This window comes from Lynx rufus, unplaced genomic scaffold, assembly GCF_022079265.1.
Source record: "Lynx rufus isolate CCGP_SWC_20201006 ecotype Redwood Valley unplaced genomic scaffold, mLynRuf1.p SCAF_4, whole genome shotgun sequence".
NCBI classification, from domain to species: Eukaryota; Metazoa; Chordata; class Mammalia; order Carnivora; family Felidae; genus Lynx; species Lynx rufus.
In genome coordinates, this window is record NW_025814856.1 from 136,480,539 (window position 1) to 136,493,463 (window position 12,925).

Consider the following 12,925-nt stretch of genomic DNA (forward strand, 5'->3'; position numbering starts at 1 on the left):
TCATTCTTCAACTTGCTTTCTTTGCTCCTATTACCTCTTTGAGGTCTAGACACGCTACTTACATGTAGAAATTTGTTTCATTCTTTTTAACTGTTATATTATAATCCTATATCACATTTTATTTACTCATTCTGATACCGATGAACATTTAGATTGTTTCAAGATTTTACTTAATATTGCGATGAAAATCTTTCAACATTTCTCTTTGCACATCTGCAAGAGTTTCTCTGGTGTGGATATCTAGCAACTGAATTGTGGTGTTTTAGGGTATATGTGCACATTTCCAATTTTACTGGACACTGCCAAATTGTACTTTAAAGTAGTTGTATCAGTTTATACCATCACCAGTCATTTATGAGTGTTCCCATTGACTCACATCTTGAAATCTCTTGTTATTGACAGAGACTTTAATTTTTGGCATTCTAGTTTGTAAAAAGTCCTATCTCTCTCTCCCTCTCTGTCTCTGTCTCTCTCTTTTCTAATTTGTAGTTCCATGATGGCTGGTGAGATATTTTCATGTTTGTTTGTCGTTCTGATTTCATATCCTTTGCCAATTTGGGGGGGTAAGGTATTGCGGTGGTTATGAGATATGCCTTATGGATCACTGTTGCAGGAAGCGGATCTGAGAAATGGCCCCAGTTGCCATACATTGAAATCCTCCACTCACTGAGTTTGTCTTGAGACTTCAAGTTGCACAGGCAGCTTCCCATGAATGATTGAGTGTGGCAGGATACAGAAGCAGATTTGTGTTTAGAGGACGTGGGACTTACTTAGTAACTGGTTTTGGTTCAGAGATTCCCAGATGGCTTTTCAAAAGTTGGTTAGATTCAGATGGTGGTCTAGGGTCTTTCCACACAACCTTCTGGCCTTCTCTCCTTCACTCAGGGGTTGGACTTGGACTAAGGTCTCACATATCTCCCAGCCTCCCCGCTTTCTTTCCTATCTCCTTTTACACCAGTATTTCCCCTAATAAAATCATTACATATTTAATCTGTCTTAGTTTAAGAGGAGAGATCTTCAAAATTAAGATCAAAACTGATAATTAATTGAATACGTTGTGTTAGAAAAGATTTTATCTTTTAGCAATGCATCCCTTGACAGCATTTTAGTGGTATGTAAAATACCATTGTCTTCTTTTTTAAGTATGGTACATCTACCAGAGGTTATTACCACTGCTATCCAAAATTAAAAACCTAAGAAAACCTTTCTTAACCTAGAGAAACTGGGTGATTTACTAGCAAGATATAAATGATCAAAATTTCTTTCAAAGCACAAAAAGACTTGAAGGCGTGCCTGGGTGGCTCAGTTGGTTAAGTGTTGGCTCAGATCATGACCTCACCATTCCCGAGTTCGAGTCCCATATCCGGCTTTGTGCTGACAGCTCAGAGCCTGGAGCCTGTTTCGGATTCTGGGTCTCCCTCTCTCTCTCTGCCCCTCCCCAACTTGTGCTCTGTCTCTCTCTCACTCTCCCTCTCTCTCAAAAATAAACATTAAAAAAAGACTTGAATAGACATATTGCCACTATAAAGCTGGCTTTGTGTCTACTACTTCAAAAGGCATTATCATTAGATGATTTTATAATTGAACTGTATCTCACCCTTAAGTAATATATAATTCCTATATTATTTAAACTATACCAAACCATAGAAAAAGATAGAAAGCTCTTCAACTAATTCTCTTTTTTTTTAAATTGAAGTGTAGTTGACATACAATATTATATTACTTTCAGGTATAAAACATAATGATTCAACATTTATATGTATTATGAAGTGATCACCATGATAAATGTAGCTACCATCTGTCATCATACAAAGTTGTTATGCATTACTAACTTTATTCCCTATGCTGTACATTGTATCCCTGTGTCTTAAAGTTTCTACCTTTCAATCTCCTTCACCTATTTTGCCCATCCCCCATCCCTCTCTCTTCCAGCAACCACCAGTTTTTTCTCTGTATCTGAGTCTGTTTCTGTTTTGTTCATTCATTTTTTTTATTCCATATATAAATGAGATCATGAGTACTTGTCTTAGTGTCTTATTTTACTTTTTGTATTCCCACCAACCATGCACGAGGGTTCCCTTTTTTCCAATTCATTTTCTAAAGCCAGAATAGTCTAGGACCAAAATCTGAAAAATAATATAAAAAAATAAAACTACAGTTAATCATACTTATGATATAGATATTTAAGTAAAATGTTATCAGATGAAATATTAATAAATAGATTCCAGCATGATATAAGAAATGATAAAATATGACAAAGAAAGGTTTATGATAGGAATGCAAAAGTGCTTCAGTGTAAAGAAATCTGTAAATACAGCATAATTTGTTATATGGACAAGGAAGAAAACCATATAGCAAGGTCAGTAGATGCTAAAAGTGTACATAAAAATCAGCAGTAATTTGTAATACAAATTTAAAGTAAAAATAGAAGTAGAAGGAACTTCATAAATACAGTAACTTTATTTTAACCCAACATCCCAAAGTAAACCTTATTTTTAATGCTGAAAAGTTAATGCTGTTTGTCTTAAAATAGGGATAATATTGTGTTCATGAAAAGGCTGTTTATCCAAAAAAACCCAAGAAGTTCTAGCAAAGAGCAAACAAACAGAAAACAGAAGTCTGTTAGAATTAATAAGGGAATATAATAAGATGTCTGGACAATAGATAAGCATACAAAAATAACTAGCTTTTCTTCACACAAGCAATAGTTATCAAGGAGTAAAAATAGAAAGCTATTCAATTCACAATAGTAGAAAATAATAAATACTGAAAGATAATGAAATACTGAAAGATAATGGCAGGAATGTAAACTGGTGCAGCCACTATGGAAAACAGTGTGGAGGGTCCTCAAAAAAATTAAGAATGGAACTACCATATGACCTAGCAATTGCACTTCTGGGTATTTGACTAAAAGGAGTGAAATCTCTGTCTTGAAAAATATCTGTACCCCCACGACCACTCCAGCATTGTTTAGAATAGCCAACACATGGAAACAACATAAGTGCCCATAAACAGATGAATGCATAAAGAAAGTATTTTGTCTGTCTGTCTATATCTACCCACCTACACATATATGCAATGGGATATTATAACCCTAACCATAAAAAAAGAATGAAATCTTCCATTTGCGACAACATGAATGGAACTAGAAGGTAGTATGCCAAGTGAAATCCACCAGACAGAGAAAGACAAATACTGTATGATCTCACTTAGTGGTGGAATATTAAAAACCTGAACTCATAGATATAGCAAACAGAGGGGTGGTTTCCAGAAACAGAGGCAAGAGAGAGTGAGAGGGTGAAATGGATGAAGGGGGTCAGAAGGTACAAACTTACAGTTTTAAGATAAGTAAATCCTGGGGATGTAGTGTAGAGCAAGGTGACCATAGCTAACAATACTGTAACGTACACTTGAAAATTACTAAGAGAGCAAATCTCGTAAGTTCTTCTCACAAGAAAAATATATTTGTAACTATATTCAATTATATCCCAATTTAAAAGTATTAGGGATAAATCTAATGGGAAACTTATAGGACATAGATGAAGAACATCGTAAGCTCTTATTGAAAGGTCTAAAACATTATCTGCCTTGGTTTATCTTTTTGAACTTTCAATTTCTTCATATTTAAAATGAGGATAGGGCTGTGATGAATATTTTAAAAGCTAATACATGTAAAGTGCTTAAAATGGTATCTGACATATAGTAGGCACTCAGTATTCTTTAGCTATTATTATTATTATTGGTGTTATTGATACTGTTATTATATAGAAGACTATAAACAAAAAGTCAAAACATTTATGAATAATAATTGTTTGTCAGATATTAAATCATACTTTATTAAATGACCAAAACCAAAAATACTAGTATAGGAATAGAAAATGGATCAGAGGAACCAGAAAGCCCAGAAATAGATCTTAGAAAATATGAGAATTTGATATATAGTAGATGATAGATGAATTCAGAGGAAAATTATTTATTTACTAAATCATGACTGTTATTCAACTAAAAGGAAAAAAAGTTAGATTCATATCTCATACCATTGTACAAACAAAAATTGTCCCTTGAATATATTTTTTTGAATTTTGTAAGAGTAATAAACATTTTAAGAGAAAATTTAGAATATTATATGAATAACTTAGGTTAGTACTGGGGTGCTTGGGTGGCTCAATCAGTTGAGTGTCTGACTTCAGCTCAGGTCATGATCTGACGGTTTGTCAGTTCAAGCCCCCTGTCGGGCTCTGTGCTGACAGCTCAGAGCCTGGAGCCTGCTTCAGATTCTGTGTCTCCCTCTTTCTCTGCCCCTCCCCCACTCGCACTCTGTCTCTCTCTCTCAAAAATAAATAAACATTAAAAAAATTAAAAATAAACAAATAAAATAAAAGTGAAGTAGTAATTTTTAACCAATATAGGAATTCTAGATAGATAAATTAACTTCATGAAAATGAAAATTTTGCAAATGACATAGTGTAAACATAGTGAAAACAGAAATAGCAGAAAAAAATTAATATCTGTAACATACAGAGACAAATGAGAGAAGTTTGGCTGAAATAGTCTGTTCTTTATTGTCTTAAGAAAAGAAAATTAATGAAATAAAATTGCATTGTGCTCTTTGGACATTTAAATTCAGAGGGAAAGTGGAAATGATAATTCATGATCTTCTATTGTTTCTTGTTTTCCCCTCCACTTTTCTGGTCTCTTTTAGTCTGCCAATATCTTCTTGCCTTTTTCTACAGGTATCTACTTCTTCTGATACTATTCCTTTCCCATTTTCTTTCTCTACTTTGTACACATTTCTTCATTTCCTTTTCTTATATGTACCCATTTCTTTGTTGCTTGATGTTTGGTTATCTGCCCTTTCTCCATTCCCTCTTTCTCTCTTCCTTCATTCCATAAATCTTTATTGATGCTCGTACTAGGCTAAGATTTTGTATCCTCTACATTCATATTCTATCCCCTAAGTGAAACTGTGACATAATCATACCATCAACATAACTACTGATATTTCTAAATTTAAACGCTTTTAAAAGCTTTTAACTGATTTAACTAGTATGGTGTTGAATTCAAATTTGGGGAACTGAAAACTCCAATAGTTTCAGCATCTACTGGCTTATTAATAGCTTCCTTTATAAATCTCCTTCCTTTATAAAAAGCCTGCACTCAATATATTCACATAAGGCAAACTATTCTTGATTTTTCTTACTCCAAAGGATTTATTTTTTAAAAGAGAATGGGATTGGAGGGAAGCAAATATGGTACAGGAGAAAAGAAATACACATGTCAGTTTTCTTGCTAATTGCTCTAAATCAAGTACAGAGGATGTGCTTCATAGCACAGCTGAGTAAAGGCATAAAAACCGAGAAGTTCTTGGAAGTGCTTCTTCAGTGAGGCTGAAGATTTCAGGCTCTAGAGTGTGGGATTTAGCTAGAGTCCTTGGTTTTGGATAGAATCCTAGATATATGGCTTGGCTCATGAGTTGAAAAAATCATTTAGTTCAGTAGAAAGAAATGAAGCACTTTCTTTGATATATCTCATAACTATGAAGGTCCTTCTCATCTGTAGGGCTACTGGCTGTCAGTGACCTCTCTGTGTGTGATATTTCTCCAATGCCAGCATAGTCAATTCCACTGAGTCCTACTGAATCTCCTCCAAAATGTCAGCACTTTTTATCTCAGACCTTTGGTTCCCCTAGGTCAGGAGTACTAACATTAACAGTTCTTTGGGGGTAATGGTTCTAGCCTACAGGAGCTGCAAAATCATTTTTAATATAAATGAATATTTGTTAATTTACCTGCTTTGTAAGTTTAGAGTTTGTGTATGAAGTTCTATAAACTTTCATAAGGTAGACAACAGAAACAAATGGATAACAGAAGTAACCATTTTGACAATTTAAATATTGATAATGGTGGTGGTAGGTCAAGGAGAGGTGGTGGATTCTTCTTGATTGTTAAAGAAAAGGAGGCATAGTATAGAAATGCTTTTTTTAGTGGAGGGAGAAAGAAGAAAGTGGTAACAAAAGAAAAGAGCAGGTATTTGGGGGTGAGAAGAGCACAGGGAGAGTAACTTTTTTTGAACTAAAGGGAGAGTGTTACCTAACTCATTCTTCATGTCTCAGGCCAACTTAATCACTTCCAAAAAGCCTTGTAGAATTTTCTATATTGTATGGATACTTCTGTTCTCTGTACAATTAATTTGCCATTTAATTGGGTACTGTTTTGTAACCTGTCTTAAAAGGATTAATTAAGTCATTGGGATGTTATTTAGCATTCTCCGGGATTATTCTCCAAGGACTATTTGTTATAAATTCTAATCTCCTTTTACAATGTCTAGCATGTTTGTTGCCTTGGAGAAGTTATTAACTGGGAGTAAGAATGTTATGCCCCATGTGGAAAGGTGGTGATGACAGGAGAGACAAAGTAGATGGCAAAGCACATGGGGCTGAGTTGCTGGGGATGGATGGGGAAGAAGCCTGTGGTGGTGGGTGGATGAGAAAAGTATGGAAAGGAATTGCCTTTTATTCTTGGTCATCCACTGAATATGCTTAGGTACTGCAGGGGATGGGAGTAGTGTTCTTTTAGTTTTTCTTGTTAGGTTTATTCGTGTCTGGAGATTTTCTTTTAGAAGAATGAGTTGAAATTAGAAAGTAATGCATTTTAGCATGTTGGTAGTACTTGAGTTTGTGTAACAAATCTATGGATTATATACACCCGTGTTTACACGCCCATAAATATACATATGGTTTACCTTTTGATATTTTCCAATTCTTATTTCATGATCATGAATGAAATTCTAGAGGTTAAAGAAAAAATTACTTCTAAAATTTCAACCATGTTTTGACCAATTGAAGTGGATTTGAAATAATTGAGAATGAAATGTTTTAAATTTTGGCTGTGGTTAAAGCAACAGTCTAATATATGATTACATTTGAAGGAAAGTATACCTTTCAAATTCATAAATATACTAACAATTCCTCTCTAACTTCATTTTTTGGATAATAGGACATTTCCAAGTTTGCAGAGAAGGATAATATCGTTCTTGGAGAGGGTGGAATCACACTGAGTGGAGGTCAGCGAGCAAGAATTTCCTTAGCAAGGTGAATATCTGATTATTGGTTCAGTGAGCTTTTGTTGTAAATATGCCCGTAAAAATTATAGATATTGCTCTATTTTTTTATATTTTGTTTCTGGAATTGAAAAATGCCTGGGGTTTTATAATTAGCAGGTTAAGAATCACCTTTATGAACTATAGATAAGGATTTACTATTCATATTTGATAAAGGTGACGGCTTTTTCAAAATGCATGCTCTTAGTTTGGTGTCTGTATATTTGTTGCCTTATGGTATGCTTTACTACAAATAGAAAACTCAGGAATTCTGCACAACACAAGGAAAAAAAAGTGTTTCTTTTAAGTTGATCAGGGGGTCCCCACTCACCCACCCCACAACGTACTCACCTGCTTTAAACTTCTGTTTATACTTCTTGGTTTAGAATAAACTAATTTTCAAATTTTCAACATAATTAACAATTTCATAACAAAAATATCAAGGCAAATGATGTCACTTGGCTTAAAGTCTATAATCTTTAAAGGAAAAATAAGTAGGACAAACACATCTAACATTGTAGGGGACAGTGAAGTCCCTTGGTAGAGACATTCTTGGTTTAAGCGTTTTGAGCTGTCGAAGAGAAGTACATAAAGTTAATTTGTGTCAAGAAGAAAACTTTGTGGTTAAACTAGAACTTTCAGTTTAAAAAGTTGTTGGTGAGATGAGATGTCAAATGTTCCTCCAGTTTTATTTGAATAGAATTCTTCTCACTGTGTTGCCAAAGTTGTCAACAACAAATCACATTGATTGATATTTTGGCTCCTTTCCCTTAGTTTCTCCTGCTTTCAAAGTCTGGATCAGTAAACTAACTTACGGAGCACCTGCAATTGCCTGGTATTATTCTAGGCTTAATGTATGCGTGTGTAATTTTACTTAATCCTCATATCCTCCTGCAAAGAGAAAATTGTTCTCCCCACTTTATAGAAGAGATCATCAGATAATTGAGGCTGTTAGAGCTTCACTTATAAAAACTATACCAGGAAATGGTAGAGTCACAATTTGAACCAGGTCCTCTGGACTCTTGGCATTAAACCATGACTTGATTTGGGGATTACTTGTGAAGTAATAAATCAGTAGGTATTAATTATTCACAGACAAGATAATGGCTTCTAAATAAATAGAAATTGACTAATCTTTGAGTCAAAGTAAGACTTATCTTAAACATTCCATTTCAAAACTTAAGATATGCTATGTGGTGTCTAGGCATTTAACATAGACTTGAGGCTGTATTTACAAAACTTTAAAATTTGGTTTTATTTATAAGGTGCACACAATTTGAGCTACTATTGAAAATAATTATTGTTATTCTGATTGGAATGTGTCACATTACGTGTTGTCCAGTTTTGGGTTGTGAATATATTATTTCCAATTCTTGAGAAACTGTGGTCATAGATGTAAAGGAGAGAGAGAAGCAAGACAGAGCAGGGGGCAGTAAAAGACCTTGAGGGTGTATTTTGATAGGGGTCTTTTATCTAGTTCTTGCATGTTATCTTTAAAAATAATTTATACTGCAAAAGTTCTTTAAAAATTTTTTTTAATGTTTATTTTTGAGAGAGAAAGAGAGAGAGAGAGACAGACAGAATATGAGCAGGGGCAGGAGAGGAGCAGAAAGAGGGAGAGACACAGAACACAAAGCAGGTTCCAGGCTCCCAGCTGTCAGCACAGAGCCTGACATGGGGCTTGAACTCATGAATTGTGAGATCATGACTTGAGCTGAAGTCAAAGACTTAACCAACTGAGCCACCCAGGTGCCCCTATGTTGCAAAAGTTCTTTTAGATTTCACTTTGCCTTTTTGCCATTTCTAGTTTTTAATTGAATACAATTTTTGCAGAAAATACCAAAAGTTATACATAAACCCTGAATCCTATGCATGGGGTAAGGGTAGTGCTACTAACAACCACACCTGAAAAGCTTAGATGTTATGAAGATTTAATCTCATTTCTATTAACATGAGACTATATCTTCATCTTATTACTGTTCTAAGATCAATTTAATGAAGATTTTACTTGCTCATAAAATTTTTATTTATGGGGTGCCTGGATGGCTCAGTCAGTTGAGCATCTGACTCTTGATTTTGGCTCAGGTCATGATCTCAAAGTTCTTAGGATTGAGCCCTGTATTGGGTTCTATGCTAACAGTGTGGAGCCTGCTTGGGATTCTCTCTCTCTCTCTGCCCCTCCCTGCTCATGCTCACTTGCACTCTCACTCTCTCAAGATAAATAAACATTTAAAAAGTTTATTTTTTAATTTATTTTTGTTTCAAGTTTTTATTTCAATTTATTTAAATAAAAATTTATTTAAATATGTTAGCATATAGTGTAATATTGGTTTTAGGAATAGAATTTAGTGATTCATCACTTACATATTTTTAACTTAAAAAATAAAATGGATATGGGTGTACATTTTTGTTGTGAATTATTTATCCTTTCTTGTTCGGAATTCTTATAAATATGGTACAAAGACTGAAACTACATGGAGCAAAATCCAACAGTAATATTACAGCCACAATACCAAAATTTTTTGGTAGCAGTCAACACTGAAAGACACTTAACATTTCTTTTTATCTCATGCTGCTATTTAGTTGCTGTCTCTGACATTTTATAGCATTGAAACAGTCCATTTTCTTTTTTGCTTTCCCACCAACATGCAAGATCTTTGAGGGCAGGGACTATGTAATTTTTACCACTGTATTCCCAGCACATAGCATGGTTCTTGACTCTAAACAAATACTATTATTAAAGATTTTCTTTTTTCAAGGTAGTATTTTAAATTGTATGGTCTGGTGTGATTCAGTTTGTTAACTTCTGCTAGTTTATATCATTTACATTTAGCAAAACCAGTTTAATCATTCTTGAAATGTTGTGAAAACCCATAAAAATCTTTTAACACTTACCCTTTTGATTCTCATTTAAAATTATTTGTACTAAATGGCATGAGATATTTAAAAATATAATTTAATTTCCATTTTCTTTTTAGAGCAGTGTACAAAGATGCTGATTTATACCTGTTAGACTCTCCTTTTGGATACCTGGATGTTTTAACAGAAAAAGAAATATTTGAAAGGTATGTTCTTTAAATAATTTATAATGCTCATGCCATGCTAAAAGAGAAGAAAGCACAGCTATATCATAGATGACATTTTACCCTTGAGAAATATGGCCACCATTGTGGTAGAATGTGACATAGCACTCACCCAAATCTGATTTTCCCTTCACAGTGAAGACTCAAAATCACTTCCATTAAAACCTGTTCTGACCACATAGTAAACCAATTTCTTCCATTGCTATTGTCAAAACAATCACTATGTAGTTTTTACATTATTATTGCCTTGTGGCATATATTATTTTAAATGGTTATTGTGCTTAACATTTTTACTTTTTTGTGTTAGTATTTTATTCTGTCTTCTCCTTAGATAGGATGTCTCTTAGAAAGTAAACAAGCTGAATGTTTTAATGTAGGTGAATGCTCAGACTATTTATATACCTCAATACTTTCTATAGAACCTCTTCCTTGGTTACACAAAACTAGGGATTTTCATTTTATTGGAGCTCCTACTAGGGCACAATGTATGTAAAGTTCCTAAGAGGAACAGTTTTACAACTTGATTTCAGTTTCAAAATGATTTCATGAGCTATAAAGTAGTTTATTAAGAGAATTATTATACTTTTCTGAAATAAAGATTTTAAGCAATGAGGATGTAGAAGTCTATGTCTACAAAATGGCTGTATTACCCCTAGAAGCACCTTTCCTACAATTTAAATTTAATACTTAAGATTTTTACAATCCTGTAATTGTGATAAGTAACTTATTACTAATATACACTTTGTTAGCTATATTAGTATGTTAAAGTATAATCTAGAATGATGCCTCTTTTTATACAATATATAATGTATTAATATCTAAAAGAAAGTGGCCTCTCTTAGATTGTTCTAGTCAGGATTTACTTTTAGGCTAAAGGGAAATTTTATTAGAGGAAGGTTAAATTTATTATTCAGTTCTCTGGTTTGTTGCTTTTTTTTTTAATAAATCAGATTAGTCTTAATATAAGCTCTTGAGAAATAAATTTGTGGCCATCTTAAAATGTAAAAGGAAATTAATAGAAAATGTAAAGAACAGGAAAGCTCTGACATTTTAGAAGACACAGAATTGCATACACCCCTCTCCCCAGGGATCTTTAAAGGTTATCTAACAATTCTCTCATTTTCTGTATGAACAAACCAAGACACAGAGGGTTGCCAATTTGCTCAAAGTCCAACATTTATTTAATATCAGATATTTAATTTCATTCTAGGTCTGTTAACACTCAATTTTATGATTTAGCATACTCTAATAATTCAGTAATATATTTCATGCTGTAATAATGAAAGAGGCACCAAATTAATTGCTATTTTTACTTTTAGAGGTATTTTAAGTATAATAATGACATTGTATGATAGATGTTTTACACAAGAATACATTAATAAAATGTTACAATGCAATATATAGACTTGTAATAAAATTCTTATACAATTGATATCTTATTTTTATCTTTTTATATTCTTAAAGCTGTGTCTGTAAATTGATGGCTAACAAAACTAGGATTTTGGTCACTTCTAAGATGGAACATTTAAAGAAAGCTGACAAAATATTAATTTTACATGAAGGTAGCTGCTATTTTTATGGGACATTTTCTGAATTACAAAATCTACGGCCTGACTTCAGCTCCAAGCTCATGGGATATGAGTCTTTTGACCAGTTTAGTGCAGAAAGAAGAAATTCCATCATAACTGAGACTTTACGGCGTTTCTCATTGGAAGGAGATGCGGCCGTCTCCTGGAATGAAACAAAAAAGCAATCTTTTAAACAGACTGGAGAGCTTGGTGAAAAAAGGAAGAACTCTATTCTTAATCCAATCAACTCCATAAGGAAATTTTCAATTGTTCAAAAGACTCCCTTACAAATGAATGGCATCGAAGGAGATCCTGATGAGCCTTTAGAGAGAAGGCTGTCCTTAGTTCCAGATGGCGAGCAAGGAGAGGCTGTCCTGCCTCGAAGCAACATGGTCAATGCTGGCCCCACATTTCAGAGACAAAGAAGGCAGTCTGTTCTGAACCTGATGACCTCTGTGAACCAAGGTCAAAGCATTCACCGAAGGACAACAGCATCCACACGAAAAATGTCACTGGCCCCTCAGACAAACTTAACTGAAATGGATATATATTCAAGGCGATTATCTCTAGATAGTGGCTTGGATATAAGTGAAGAAATTAATGAAGAAGATTTAAAGGTATGTATAAATTATCAGTGGTTTTTTGTTTGCAACAGAGTGCAACTGAATGAAATGCAGTATATAGTGTGATATAAAACTTACTCAAATAATGGGTTTAAGGTGGAGATTATTTTAAGATTCAAAAAGCCCAGAATCCATAAATTATATAAGCAACTTCAAAATGTACAAGAATGAACTATTTCCTTTGGCCATGGATGTATCTCTTCCTATAAAAAATAACGTAAGGGCTAGTATTGGGTTCTTTACTAGGCCAGTAATCAATTAGAAAAATTATAAATTATAATGAATCTGCTTTGTTACTACCTTAAAATCTCTGTGGAAAGAAGTGGGGTATAAATAAATATATAAACAAATAATAGCTTCAGTTATTTAGAGGCCAAGAAGTATTTCATATGCAAGTAGTCTATGTAAGGTATGTAAGCATCTAGTCTCTTGACAGGACTAACTCACATTCTGGCTTATACGTCAGTCTTACCTTAATTTAGAGTGGGCTTTCTTTTATCTTTTAAATTTGCTTTAAAGTTTGTTCTCTGGACAGATTTCTCTTAAAGAAGGT

The 12,925-nt window shown here is 33.6% G+C and overlaps 1 protein-coding gene across 1 annotated transcript in view; it reads left to right on the top strand.

Annotated features, from left to right (window-relative positions):
• Positions 1-12,925, top strand: part of CFTR (CF transmembrane conductance regulator) — a 188,051-nt gene that overhangs the window by 88,950 nt on the left and 86,176 nt on the right. The window contains exons 12-14 of the mRNA XM_047097293.1: positions 6,996-7,090; positions 10,077-10,163; positions 11,646-12,366. Coding sequence (XP_046953249.1) covers positions 6,996-7,090; positions 10,077-10,163; positions 11,646-12,366 — 903 coding nt within the window. The remainder of the gene's footprint in view (positions 1-6,995; positions 7,091-10,076; positions 10,164-11,645; positions 12,367-12,925) is intronic.